Genomic DNA, 14,628 nt, shown 5'->3' with positions numbered 1-14,628 from the left:
CCCAGTTGCTTGAGTCTAATCTCTCAGGGATGGACTCCAAACCATCCTCGCCCTTCAGCAGCTGACACCCACTCTCCCATCCATCAGAAATACAGCTTTTGGTTTGAGAGATCAGCCAATTAATTAAGATTTACAGTCGTGTTAAAGTCGCAGCTCTGAACTATGCTTCCAGATTTAGACCAGATTTAGACTCCTCTTTCTTTCATGCAGGAAAATAAACCAGACGAACAGAAAACAGAGAGGCAGAGACGCGTCAAGTGCTCTTGTGATTAATCCCTTTAACTAAACCTAAGAGTTTCAATACTTGAGGCATTACGCACGGTCATGCCCGTGGTGCTGCTCTGCGAGAGTCAGGTTTGATTGGATTTTGTCCTGCCTAAACACTCTTTAAGTGGATTTCCCTCGGCCTCTCGGCGTCTGTCCACACTTCACGTTGTATCATATCATCATGGCACGTCATTTAGTGAAAGATCTTTATTAGCACATTTATAAAAGTAATTCTCCTCACTTCAAGTCCCCCCTCCGTCATGCGTAATCAGCAGCTGTAAGAGTTCTCCCCCCCCCAAAAAAAAAGTTCATACCGCTGAAGCACAGGAGGGGAGTCTAAAGAGAAAAGTCATCTGGAAATACGAGAATCACTTCACAAATCAATATTCTCCATATACACATTCACCAAAAGAATGACAAGATATCGTTTCAACGGCTTTATACAGAAAATGCACAAATGTCTGTGCGAACACATCGGGTCCGGGCAATAGGCGGGGTGCACCAAAACACCCAGCCCGTCCTTATACCACAACTGGTCAGCGGGTGTTCGTCATGGGTTGACACCAAAGTATTTATCTATTATTTATTTATTTATTTATGTCTGAAATGTCCACCAAGTGCCTGCACCCTTTACGCAGCCGTTATATGTCCCTTTGCGCCTTTACGCATGCCTGGCGCAGTCTTTTACGCACCTTGTACGCGTCCCTAATACAGCCGTTCTGCGCACCTTATCCGTCCTCCATAACTCCCTAATGTTTTACGCATCCGCACTGCGCCCTTTACGCGTCCGTTACGGAGCCGTTATATGTCCTATTGCGCCTTTTACGCATTTCTTTTACGCGCCTTTTACGCGTCCCGTACACACCCGTTTTGCGCACCTTACCCGTCCCCACCTAACGCGTCCTTTACGCACCCGGAACGCGCTCATTACGCGCGCCATGTGTCCTTCACACACACACACACACGCGCGTCCGTTTCGCTGCGTGCCAGCGCGCTTGTTACACAGTAACTGTTATGGCATTTGAGCAAAGGTTTCGCAGTGCATATCTTCTGTATACTCTCTGCCTCGGACCTGCCTTCGTTCCTTCAGTGCTTCTGAACGTCTTCACAACTCCAGTGCGTTTTGTTGCCGCGCGTAAAAGCCGCTGGAGCGGCCAAACGGCCGTGTTGCTATTTCCCCTTGACTGGATTTAGAAAGGAATCTAATTCAGGACCGTTGCCAGTGACATTTTTAGAGTGCTGTTCATGGTCATCATCCTCGCGTGTGGAATAAAGGACGAAAAGAAAGCCTAGATGAGAAAAACGAGATTTGTCTTTGAACCAAATATTCATATGTACACGAATCGCGATTTTCCTTTTGTACGTTGGAGAGGCTTTGAAGAATACGTGCTCCGTTTTGACTCGCAAAAATGGAGAGCTGGAACTGCTTGAACAGTTTATATACAGGATACAGGGGCTTGTAGTGTAAATGGTCAAGACGCGTAACTATCATTACTGCTTAGCCAATAATAATAATAAGAAGAAGAAGAAGATGTGGCAATGGTAATAATAATATGCCCCTGATGTGTTTTCCCCTTTGTCGTTATTATTGCGTCCTCTGTAACCACTTTCCTTTGTATCCTGAACGTAAACAGTAAAACTAGCTATATAAATATATCATTTAAATACAAAGGGGGAAATAAATAATGAAATAAATTAGGACTGACATTGGTAGTGAGTTCACCGAGTCTTTGACATTGAGTAAGTACAGTGGCTTTATGATAGATCTCCGTAGTTTCAGACTGGTGTTCTTTCCTGTCTCTGGTTGTTAGAGTTCAAAGCTGCCAGGGTTTGAGTGTTTGTTTCATTTGTAGATAAAGCCCCACGCACGCTGCTCAGTTCATCGTGGCGGGGTGGGTCTGGGGAGCACTCCGGACAAGGGGGGTAGAGGAGGTGGCGGAGGAGGCGGCTCACTAGCGCCGCCCTGCAGGCCGTGTAGAAGGATGCGCGGTACGAGGGGGCGCTGCAGGGCCGGAGGGGGTGCCGAGGCTCCTCTGTACAGGTAGAGAGCTGCTCCGGGGTCCAGGTTGGACACCAGGCTCTGGGGGTAGAAGTAGGGCGAGGGGAACATCCTCTGCAGCGCGGAGTAATTCCCTGCCTCGGCCAACAGTTCCAGTCCCACCGCAGTCTGCCTCTTCCACTTCGTCCTTCAGCAGGGTGTGGAGAGAGGGGAGAGGTCAGTAAATACATGCATAGTAATGTCGTCAGTGTCACGCAAAAAACTGTGTGAGGAAAATGGGAATTTTACAGAGGGTCATTTCGGAGCATTTATATTGGTCCATTCACCATGAAATCTGACAACAATTCAGATTCATATTATTGTCAAAAAGTGGAAAATGGCACAAAAAACACGGAGATACGAGGTCTTGTTGCGTCACAGCATTGGTATACATAATAATGTTCAATAATCTACATTATTTTTGACCTAGCTCTACCCATATATATAGATTTATATATATATGTGTGTGTGTGTGTGTGTGTGTGTGTGTCAAATTTGAGAAATGACCCATAACGAATTGCAATAAAATCTTCTTCAAAAAAAAAATTCAGTGACTATATATATATATATAATGTTTATATGATATTAAAGTATCAATATCTTTATATATAATACAATATATAGCTTATATATAATAAACAATATATATATAATGTTTATATAATATTAAAGTATAAATTAGCATTATATATAATACAATATATAGCTTATATATAATACAATATATAGCTTATATATAATAAACTATATATATAATGTTTATATAATATTAAAGTGTCAATTAGCTTTATGTATAATAACATTTATAGCTTATATATAATAAACAATATATATATAATGTTTATATAATATTAAAGTAGCAATTAGCTTTATATATAATACAATATATAGCTTATATATAATAAAATATATATATATAATTTTATATATAATAAAGTAGCAATTAGCTTTATATATAATAAACTATATATATATATAATGTTTGTATAATATTAAAGTAGCAATCAGCTTTATATATAATACAATATATAGCTTATATATAATAAACTATATATATAATGTTTATATAATATTAAAGTAGCAATTAGCTTTGTATATAATAAACTATATATATATAATAAAATAGCAATTAGCTTTTAATCACTTAATGTAGCTAGCATTCATTTGTAGGATTTGCAGTACTGTAGTATCCACTGATTTTCAACTTCACTGAAAATCCGAATCTGATCGTTAATAACATCAATGTAATCACCATCACAGTCTAGTAAATGTGATTTGGGGGACTGGTGGTTTAAATAAGCCTGTATCAAATGATTCTGTAAGATCCTGTAAGACTGTGTTTGTGAGTGAACTGGTCATTATAACGCAGCCAGTTCAACCCCTGTTCAAGTTTGCTGTGAAAGTTCACTGGAGGAATAACTGAAGCGGACAGCAGAGGAAGGGAGACCAGTCGAGATTTGCCCTTCCCATCAGAGCGGAGGGTAAACGGGAACTTGGCAGGTCCATGTTGTCTCGCCATATGGCGCACTGGTGTCTCAAAGTTCCAGAGAAAAAAGTCTCAAACTTTGCTGAAACTGCAGCCTATAAAAACCCCACAGCGATCAGAGCACCGAGGCGCTGAGCAGCTCCCGCTCGAAGCTGCGGGAACACGGACAAAAGGCACGTCTGCCTCTTAATAATTCATAATTATAATAATTGTCTAACGGTTTAGTTAGAGCGGTTAATAATTGATGCGGCGGGGATGCGGGGATGTATAATTCATGGGGGGAAGTGTTGTGTTTTTTGTATTTATTTCTTAGGCGATTATTTAGCCGGACAAAAGCGCGTGGAGGGGAAGAGTTTGTGGAAATCATCTCTCAGGTCTCGAGCGATTAGGACCTGATTTCTCCTCACCTCTGAAGCCGGGGGCAGATTTCACTTCAGGAACGAACCCGACATTTACTGGACAGTTGAAATCTCACAAAATAAGCCATAACATTAAAACACTCTTCTGTTTTCTGTCCTTTTTAGCTTATTTATGTATTATTATTTAATCGTCATAAAGTATCATATTTTTTTTGTAAAACATTTTTCTGGACATCAACATTTTCCTAACGAAATACACATTTTGTAAATGTGTGAAATAGACGTTTTTGTGCTCTTTAAAGAGAAAAACTGAAAAAAATGTCAATAAAAATTAAAATTATTGATTATTTATGTTCTCATGGTTTCTGCTTTTCCGTCAGCATGATCGTTTGATCGTAAGTTTCAATGACAGATAGGGATATTAATAGCTGCGCTTGGTAGCTTCAGACATAAAAACCTCGTATCTCCCTTTCCATTTCAGTATTTGATATGAAGTGATTCTGCCTCTTGTTTTTTTTTTTGTTTTTTTTTTGTTTTTTGCATGATGTGAAAATTTCACTAATTAATGAACGACTAAAAGAAATGCAGCCAGAAGACTATAAATATATTTAATATTTATATTTATATTATATTTAACATCTCTAATATCGAATGGGTTCAGTACTCAAACCGTTAGCTTCAGTAAAGGAGGTGCAGCAGCCCTCCGCTCAGTCCAGTCCAAACCCTGATCATGATCTAAACTACAGGGTCAATGAGATGAGATGACTTCATAAACAGAGTTTTTTTCTCATTATAAAAAGTGCTGCATTAAATAAACACGATTAAAATGTTGCACCAATAAATGTATTTAATTTTGCAGTAATTTAAAATCTTGTATATCTGAACTTCTCTGCTGAAGAGACTGGAATCGACCACACGGCGTGTATTCAGATTCTTAATGGACTTTTAGTTGGATAAGGTCTTAATATTAGATCTTTAATATAAAGACCCCATATAAAGATCTTTATATTTAATATATAGGAGGTTTAGATACCCCCCCCCCCCCCCCCTTCAACACACACACACTCTTCCTGTCCAGCGTTTTGACCCCCCCACCCCCACCCCCGAGTGTATGCCGTCAGCGTGTGCAGTGGTTCTGTACCTGCGGTTCTGGTACCAGGTCTTGACCTGTGTGTCGGTCAGGTTGAGGGAGGCAGCGAGTTCCATGCGGTCCTGCACGCTCAGGTACTTCTGTCGCTCAAAGCTGCGCTCGAGCTGCGCAAGCTGGTGATCTGTGAAGGCCGTGCGCGCTTTGCGGGGCTTTTTGAGGCGCACCTGAGGACTGTCCCTGCTGCTGGAGATCTCCCTCTCTGCCTCGTCCTTCACTGCGGAGACACGGTGAAGAGCAGGGTGAGGAAACAGACAGACTATATATATATATATATAAAATCTAAATTGTCATGGCAATAAAGCACACCAAACATAATAAATAATAACAGTAAATAATTAAAAAAATAGACACAGCACATTTACCGTCATCTTTAACATTTGCTTCATTGCAGTTGTTTTCAAACTTGATGGAAATTTGCATAAATTCCATAAATTACAAACACATTCAAATTCAATGCATCTGAAATTGAAAGACTCTTACATAATTAATGAACTTCAGACTCTTCTACATATATGTTACTCAGTATGAGTGTCAGTGTTGAATCAGACAATGTCACGTGACTGTTTTTGCATCATCAACACTAAGACAGATGTGGGTCAGTGCATCGCTGCTATCTCTGTTCTCTGTGTTCATTTTAAGAATGTGAACGCAGACTCTGTGAGCCATGGTGCTTAAGGGTGTGTGTGAGAGAGTGAGACAGAGAAACAGATAGAGAGAGAGAGAGAGAGAGAGAGAGAGAGAGAGATGAGCTAGTTCTCTGTGTAGACCTCCTGCTCCTCTCTGTGAGGCTGTGTTTCTCTGAGCTGCTCTCTCCTCTGCTTCTCTGTGCTGTGCTGCTCTCTCTCCTCCTTCTCCTCATCCTCCTCTTTCTCGCTCTCTCTGTGAAGCTGTGTTTCCCTGTGCAGAGCTGTGTAAGACCCCTCTAGCTGAGTGTGAAGCTGTGTTTCCCTGTGCAGAGCTGTGTAAGACCCCTCTCACTGTGTGTGAAGCTGTGTTTCCCTGTGCAGAGCTGTGTAAGACCCCTCTAGCTGAGTGTGAAGCTGTGTTTCCCTGTGCAGAGCTGTGTAAGACCCCTCTAGCTGAGTGTGAAGCTGTGTTTCCCTGTGCAGAGCTGTGTAAGACCCCTCTAGCTGAGTGTGAAGCTGTGTTTCCCTGTGCAGAGCTGTGTAAGACCCCTCTAGCTGAGTGTGAAGCTGTGTTTCCCTGTGCAGAGCTGTGTAAGACCCCTCTAGCTGAGTGTGAAGCTGTGTTTCCCTGTGCAGAGCTGTGTAAGACCCCTCTAGCTGAGTGTGAAGCTGTGTTTTCCTGTGCAGAGCTGTGTATGACCCCTCTAGCTGAGTGTGAAGCTGTGTTTCCCTGTGCTGAGCTGTATAAGACCCCTTTCACTGTCTGTGAGGCTGGGTTCCTCTGTGCAGAGCTGTGTAAGACCCCTCTCACTATAAGTAAAGCTGGGTTCCTCTGTGCAGAGCTGTGTAAGACCCCTCTTACTATAAGTGAAGCTGGGTTCCTCTGTGCAGAGCTGTGTAAGACCCCTCTCACTATAAGTGAAGCTGGGTTCCTCTGTGCTGAGCTGTGTAAGACCCCTCTCATGGTCTGTGAGACTAGTTTCTCTGGACTGAGTTGAAATGCTTATTTTTCTCTGAGTTGTGGTGTGTGTTATGTATGTGTGTGTGTGTGTGAGAGTGAGAGAAGGAGAGGCTGTGTTTCAATGAGCTGTGGTGTGTGAGGCTGGTCAGAGAGTGGAGCTGAGGAGCAGATAATCCGCCTAATTGAGCCACAGGGGGACGGAGCCCCTCAAATCTGAACAGCACTGGGACAACTGCACCCACTCCCCCAAATATATACACTCACACACACACTCTCTCTCTCATATGCTGTCGCATATAAACTACTACACTCTCTCTCACACACACACACACACACACATTTTTACTCATACGTTCTCACACACTGTCAAGCACACTCTTACACACGTTCACATACTCTTTACAGCGCTGTGGACGCGCTGAGCTTCGTTCTGATCACCCTCTCCTCAGCTCTTCTCTGAGTCATGCCATAGAAGAACTACCATGTTCTCTAAAGGACGTTCAAGAAGTGACTGTTTAAAGACCTCGTGTTTGTGTGAAGAACCTTCTAAAGGTTCAGTACTGCTTAAAGATTTTTCAAAGAAGCCAACAATAATTAAGGAACCATTGTTGTTTGGTGGTTGGGTTTACACTGAGCATGATCATGATGTGTGTGTGTGTGTGTGTGTGTGTGTGTGTGTGTGTGTGTGTGTGTGTGTGTGTGTGTGTGTGTGTGTTTAGCCTACATGTCTACATTATGTTGATGCCACTAACAACAGTGTTAGCCTATTAGTAGCCTCATAATAATGTAAGGCTAATAGAAGTAACATGACTAATCATTCAACAACAACAAATACCATCATCATCATCACTGAGGATGAAGAACGAGAATAATCACACCTTGTAAAGGTTTTACACTTTTAAGGTGCAGCTGTTAAATTGTTCTTTACCTATTTACCCCCCTGCTTAGGAAATGTGTGCTCTATTTATCCTATCTTATTATAATTATGTCTTATCTTATTATAAAACATTTGGTATTATCTCAAATATATATATTTATATATATTATTATTTTAACAGGGGGAGTATATATGTATTTTTATATACCCACTATTACAATAGAAAAGAAAGATGGTACTCTATAACTATATAGTAGAAATATATAACAGAAAATTAGAAACATTGTAGTGAATAACTTTCTCCAGCTCAATCAAGTAACCAATAATGTAATTAATATATATTATAATAATTTATATGTATTATATATAATATATAATAACATGTAATTACAATATAATACAAATAATTAGCAAAGATAAATGAATTAATACATTACTTAGTTATAATAATAATAATAATAATAATAATAATAATAATAATAATATCCTGAGTGTAAAAAATATTTTTTCCACTGATTTGATTTTTTTAAGTCCTGGTGTGAATGTGTGTGTGTGTTATTAAAATCAGTGTTAAGCAGAAATAAACTGGGCAGGATGGGAAATATTATCACTCTCATCTAAAGAGACTGGAGAAGCTTTTTCAGTCCCTTCCTATTCCTATAATCCTCATTTCTTCCTGTACTGTACAACTGTAATAATAATAATAATAATAATAATAATAATAATAGTAATGAATTGGGATGTGTTTTCTCCTGCTTACCTATGTATTCAGTGGCGTTCAGATGACTATAATCTGGGATTAAAATGGACTGAACACTACACATCATTTGTTATTAAAAATAAGCAGATTTACATGTATATTATAATGTGTCCAGGTTCGTTAGCCAATAGTTTTAATTGCAGTTAATTAAAACCACAATTAAGTTCACTGTTAATTTCTCTCCGTTCTTGATCCTCTTTTATAAATTTCCTCTTTTATCTGTAGGTTATTACGGGTTGTGTGTTAAGCTCTCTGTCTTGGGAATGATGTTATAGTTCATGTTATTAAATATAACTTTGTTGAGAAACTGTTCGTTAGTGATCTCAGTCCTCCGTGGCGCTCAATACATCCAGATCATTGAAGTACTGGACTGTAATTATATTACCTTTATACTCGCTGTCTGAGGACGAGTTGCTGTGGATCTTGTCCAGTATGAAGTCATCCTTGCTCGCGGTCCTGCCCGGCTCGTGCTGCGCGGTGCTGTAAGGCGCGCACGCAGCCAGAGGTTTGCAGTCCGCCAGTATGTCTCTGATGAGGAAGGAGGAGGTGACGGTGCGCGGAGGAGCTCCGGGCAGCCCGAGGAGCGGCCGGCGTGGGGAGGGGGGCGAGGAGCATGCGCTGCTGTCCCGCTCAGGGTCCCGGTCGACATCAGAGCCTGGACTCAGCTCCAGCGGCGAAGAGGAGCAGCAACCACCTACACCTCCACCTCCTCCACCGCCTCCTCCGACCACTGCTGCTGCCCCCTCGGCCTCTCCGTCCAGCAGCGCCGGGGGGCCGCGGGACAGCAAAGAGTCAATACCGAAAGCGGAGCCCGAAGCGCCGGGCGCCTCCATCACCAACAGGCCCGAGATCAGGGGCTCATCCGAGGAGAACTGGAGGAGTTTGGAGAGTGAGGGAGGTCTTGTCTGGAGGGGAGGGCGCGTGCTAAAGTAGTAATAATAATAATAATAATAATAAAAATAATTAAATAATAAAAGCTGAGGGTTTAAAAACAAAATAAAAATTATTTACAAAATAATAAAAAAGTCAACTAAAAATAAAACGCTAGCATGGATAAATATTAGTAATAATAAATTAATAAATAATACAATAATACAAATAATAAAACAAATAAATTAATAAAAAAAAATAGAAAAAAAATAAATTACAAAAAGCCACAATCAGTCATAAAAACTGGGGTTAAATCGAGGTCCATCCAGGTGGAAAATCCCAAACAGGTGCTGAAAGATGCTGTTCATCCAGGGGTTTGGAAGTTCTTCCTTTTGTCCTTTTTTTTTTTTTTTTTTTTAAGTTTTACATTAAAAATAAAATAAATCGCTGTATGAAGCAGATTCCCACCCAGCGTCCAGGGTCACTCTGCTCTCCTCTGCAGCTCCTCAATCTTCAGCAAAAACCAAAAATCAAGAACCAATAAAAGCCTAAACTGAAATTTCTGAATCTTCTGAATCCGGTTTCTGAACCAGCGCGAGTCTGAATTATTGATAGGAAGATTTCAGGAGGATCATTGTTGAGAAACACTGCGATGTAAACACACACACACACACACACTCACACACACACACACACACTCTTCTTCTCTCTCACACACACACACGCTCACACACTCGGGTGTAAAAGCCCGAGCTCGGACGCAGCAGAAGAAGAAGATGAGGAAGATGAGGAAGAGGAGGAGGAGGAGGAGGAGGAGGAGGAAGGCTGGCAGCAGAAAGGAGGACACGCAGCTTAAAGACTCGCATTGGGGGAAAAGTGCAGCTTTAAAAATGAACTTTGTGCTGAAAGTGAGCCGCTCCTGTAGCGGGGTTTTTAAAGATGCCCGTGTCACGTGGCTTCCCGACGCGCTTTCCTATTGGTTGGCGGCCGTTTTGGGGTGGTGACTGGACGAGAGTGGGACGCTCTTACCTCCCACCCACCCCTCCCTCACTTTGATTAAAAGAGACACTGAGTTCATTAGGCGACTCGGATCCAACTGTTTACGGGGCAATTTTCAGCCTGTTTGCTCTCGTGACGTCACGGAGGGGGTTTATAATGGGGTTGTTATGAGGAGGGGAGCCGAGGGGAGGGGAGGGGAGGGGAGGGGAGGGGAGCGGGAGAGGGGTGCTCCCACACAGCCTCTATACACTTCTACACGTAGACTGAGGAGTTTACTCGTTCATGAGGAAACAGAGCTCAGGACCTGTTCTCGGATCGGGCTGTTTGGATTCAAAGGCATTCAGAAAACGGGTGCTCGTGATGTTCTGTAAGTGCTGGAGGTTCTAGATAGTGATAACACACGTCACAAAAAATAAATAAATGCATAAATTAACAGTTCAAATAACTGAAGAATTTAGAGGCTTTAATGAAACACTGATTCACTGATTACAACTTATTACCTTTATTTAAACTATAATGTAAACATCATCATCATCATCATCATCATCATCATCAATTGATAGATAGGCATTAGCCAAAACAGGAATAATAATAATAATAATAATAATAATAATAATAATAATAATAACAATAACAATAACAATAACAATAACAATAACAATAATAACAATAATATAGATGGACAAACAGACAGGCAGATAGACAGATAGATAGATAGACATAATAACAATTTAGATATAATAATAATAATAATAACAATAATAACAATAATAATAATAATAAATTATAGACAGACAGACAGACAGATATATATATATATATAGATAGATAGATAGATAGATAGATAGATAGACATAATAATAATTAGATAAAATAATAATAGTGATGATGATGATGGTGAGATCATGATCAAATTATATTATTATATATTAATTATATTATTACTACTACTGCTAATAATAATAATAATAATAATAATAATAATAATAATGAGAACAACAACAGCTATAATAATAATAAAAATAATAATAATCATCATCACCATCATCATCATCATCACCATCATCATCATAATAATAATAATAACAATGAGAACAACAACAGCTATAATAATAATAATAATCATCATCATCATCACCATCATCATCATAATAATAATAATAATAATAATAATAATAATGAGACCAACAACAGCTATAATCATCATCATCATCATCATCATCATCATCATCATCATCATAATAATAATAATAATAATAATAATAATATTAAGACCACTCCTAATACTGATACTTTTATGAATGATTAGGAACTGTTCCAGAGTCCAGAGTAAAGTCTCCTCCCCTGTTTGATGCTGAGACTTCAGAGAGTGATCAAAGTGCTCAGTGTGTTGAGCTCGTGCAGTAGTTGAGTGTTAATGACTTATAATGGGCGGCAGCTTCTCTTTCTGAAAGCGCAGCGGGGGGCGCTAAACTCCGGCGCGTCTGAGGCGCTGTATTGTCCTCCTTTCACGTCTTTCTCTGGAGCAGTTAGCCCCTGGTGACTTCTCGACAGGTCCCAATAATCTCCCCCTCCCTCCCCTCCGTCAGAGCAGCAGATTGGAGGCGCTGTCCGGCCTGGAGGAGCTGCTGCCTCTCCCAGCGCTCCCAGCGCGGCTGCAAGCTGTCACACACACGCGCGCGCGCGCGCGTACACACACACACACACACAGGCTGGGAGCAGAAAGCCACTATGCAGCTTTTACACGTTTACTGTCCTGCTTTATAGGCCCAGCAGTCTAGGACTGTGTACGTGTATGAACACATAGAAGAGAGTGTATATGTATTACCTACAGTCTTACCCAAAAGTTTGGACACCCCTGATCAAATGACACGTGTTGTTGATTATGCCAGTGTCCATGGTGGCATTTCCTCTACAGGAAACAAATGCAATAGATTTTAAAACAATTTGTATTTATGTATTTATCTGTTTATCTGAATTATCTGAAAAAACACTGATGCATGTAATGTGTTATGCATGTAATCAGTAATTATCTGCACTCATAGCACTTTACCACGTTACCCAAACTTTTGCGTTAGACTGTATATATGCACACAACACAAATAATTATATCAAAAAGTTACTGTAAACAAATAAATACAGTAAAAACAATAATTTCTCATTTTAAAGACGGTAGTTGAGATCTTCTGAGCTAGTTTGGAGAACAGACCTTGGTTCCAGACGTCTCCTGGAAAGCACTCACTGGACAAACGTTTGATAGTACCTAAATTTATTTGCGCTATATGTCCAAATATTTGTGGACACCACTTCTAATGAATATATTCAGCTACTTTAAGTTACACCAATTGCTGACATAAACCTATTTGTACTATGCCTAATGCCAGGCGTGGGCTAGATGCATATAAAGCCCCCCAGGTTGGTTGGTAATCTTCCAACATACTGACCTCACTAACTCTTTTGTAGCTCAGTGCAATCAAATCCTCACAGCAATTCTAGTAGAAAGCCTTCTTCCTTGGACAGTAGAGACAGTTACTCCAACAAATGCAGGATAAAGTATTTTTTTAAACCTTTGATTTCAGAAGAAACAATAAATGAGCAGGTGTCCCAATACTTTTGTCCAAATAGCGTATCATTGGTAGACAAAATAGAAGACTTAACTTAACACATTGGAGTTGCCTCCTGCTGATTCAGTGCTGTAGCCATGCCAGTTGCAACCTAGTAGACTTACACTACCGTCCCTCCATTCTGCATATATTCATTATACCTTTGCAATTATGAGGCCACTCTGATACAATATGGGCCTTGTCAGAAGCTGCATATACAGCAATCCCTTTTGTATGCCTCTATGTGTTGTTAAAAAGAGTTACTGGCATGCACCTACACTTATTATGGGATTTTAAAACAACTAATGCACGCAGGAGGGTTTTATTGTATACAGCGTTGGACCAGGAACTACAAAGAACATTATTTTGTGATCAAATGCAGCTACAAGGGGAGGACAAATTCACACATGAAAAAGGGGCTTTACTTTGAAGTAGCAATCTCAAAAGCAGCTAGACAGATGACTCATGTTAGGTTGAATGCTAATTAGCGGTTTTGTGTGAGCGCTACAAGAAGTTTAGCAATCAGGGCTTTGACACGGCAGTTCCAAAGAATCCAGACGATCAGTGTTTCCATAGTCGGAGCATCCGCTACAAAAACAGCAAGCTATTTCAAGTGTAAAACCTTGAGAATCATGTAAACAGAGACCCAGCAAACACAGCAGTAAGATGGCTGCAAGCTTAAAAGCTCACACTGGAGGATAGAAGGATACTTAAAACCACAATAATATAACCTGAGAAAAGACATCAGAATTGAGTCAGCACAGCTCTGTGAGCCAGCCTCAACACTAACCGCATGTTGGGAAAAAATATTGGCTGTAATGAAGGCCAAAGATGCTCAGCTTGGTGCGAGGAGAACAGCACTGAGCAACGGTCAGATGTAACACTGCCGTTTTTTAAGATGATTGTCTCTTGGACCTGTCTTCTAACTCACCCACTTTAACTTCCACTCACTGACTCATGTTTAGCAGGCTGATGATTCCCCACAAGGGGGCGCTGTGGTGCTTCACACCAATAGACAGATTTCCACCAACCTGTGAAGCTAAGCTTTGGATAAATGCTATTTAAGGGCTTAAACGCACAGGCCAGTGGTGTATCACAAGGATTTTAAAGCTTTTATTTAAAGGTTTTTTTAATAAACGCTAAATAGTGCTGCTTTAAGACAAAATCCAAAAGTGGGCTTAGGAACACACTCCTTAATCAGATCTTAATCTGCCAGATTTTACTCATCCCAGTGTCCCGGGACAGAGAGTTATCATAATTTACAAATTAATTTCCCAGGAGAAAGGTGCATATTTATACTTTTTAAATAAGTTAACCATATAAACTAAAAAAAAAAGCTTTGGTGTGTGGACAAAACAGCTGCAAAGGTATATGGCATGGTTATGTTCTCTAACTAGGTGATACTGAGGATACTGAAGACGTATCCTTGAGCAAACCGTCCCAGTGCAAAGCAGGGTACCACCCCAGTGCCAAGCAGGGTCCCATTGCTCAGTGAACCACCCAGTGTTAAGCAGGGTACCACCTCCAAAATATCATGAATTTATGGTATATTTTAGGCAACATGAATCTTATGGAAGTCATTAAGGTCCATAACTCTTCTGAATGGTTAAAAAAGAGGTAATCAATATGATG

General features: G+C 40.4%; 1 protein-coding gene across 1 annotated transcript; it reads right to left on the bottom strand.

Annotated features, from left to right (window-relative positions):
* Positions 1-1,811: 1,811 nt before the first annotated feature.
* Positions 1,812-9,357, bottom strand: barhl1b (BarH-like homeobox 1b). The gene is made up of 3 exons (XM_072662234.1): positions 8,910-9,357; positions 5,292-5,514; positions 1,812-2,453 (listed from the first exon to the last, which is right to left on the bottom strand). Exons 1-3 carry the CDS (start codon positions 9,355-9,357, stop codon positions 2,147-2,149), a joined length of 978 nt encoding a protein of 325 aa, XP_072518335.1. The 3' UTR covers positions 1,812-2,146.
* Between the last annotated feature and the right edge of the window lie 5,271 nt (positions 9,358-14,628).

Source organism: Salminus brasiliensis, chromosome 18, assembly GCF_030463535.1.
Source record: "Salminus brasiliensis chromosome 18, fSalBra1.hap2, whole genome shotgun sequence".
Classification (NCBI taxonomy): domain Eukaryota; kingdom Metazoa; phylum Chordata; class Actinopteri; order Characiformes; family Bryconidae; genus Salminus; species Salminus brasiliensis.
The sequence above is the reverse complement of the archived record's forward strand: the minus strand, read 5'-3'. Positions and strand labels throughout refer to the sequence as shown.

Excerpts from the sequence above, each read along its gene's own strand:
- barhl1b (XM_072662234.1), bottom strand. The coding sequence starts at position 9,357 with ATGGAGGCGCCCGGCGCTTCGGGCTCCGCTTTCGGTATTGACTCTTTG. Across the intron at positions 5,515-8,909 it reads CTCAGACAGCGAGTATAAAG|TGAAGGACGAGGCAGAGAGG; the intron begins GTAATATAATTA and ends GTGTCTCCGCAG. Across the intron at positions 2,454-5,291 it reads ACCTGGTACCAGAACCGCAG|GACGAAGTGGAAGAGGCAGA; the intron begins GTACAGAACCAC and ends ACCCTGCTGAAG.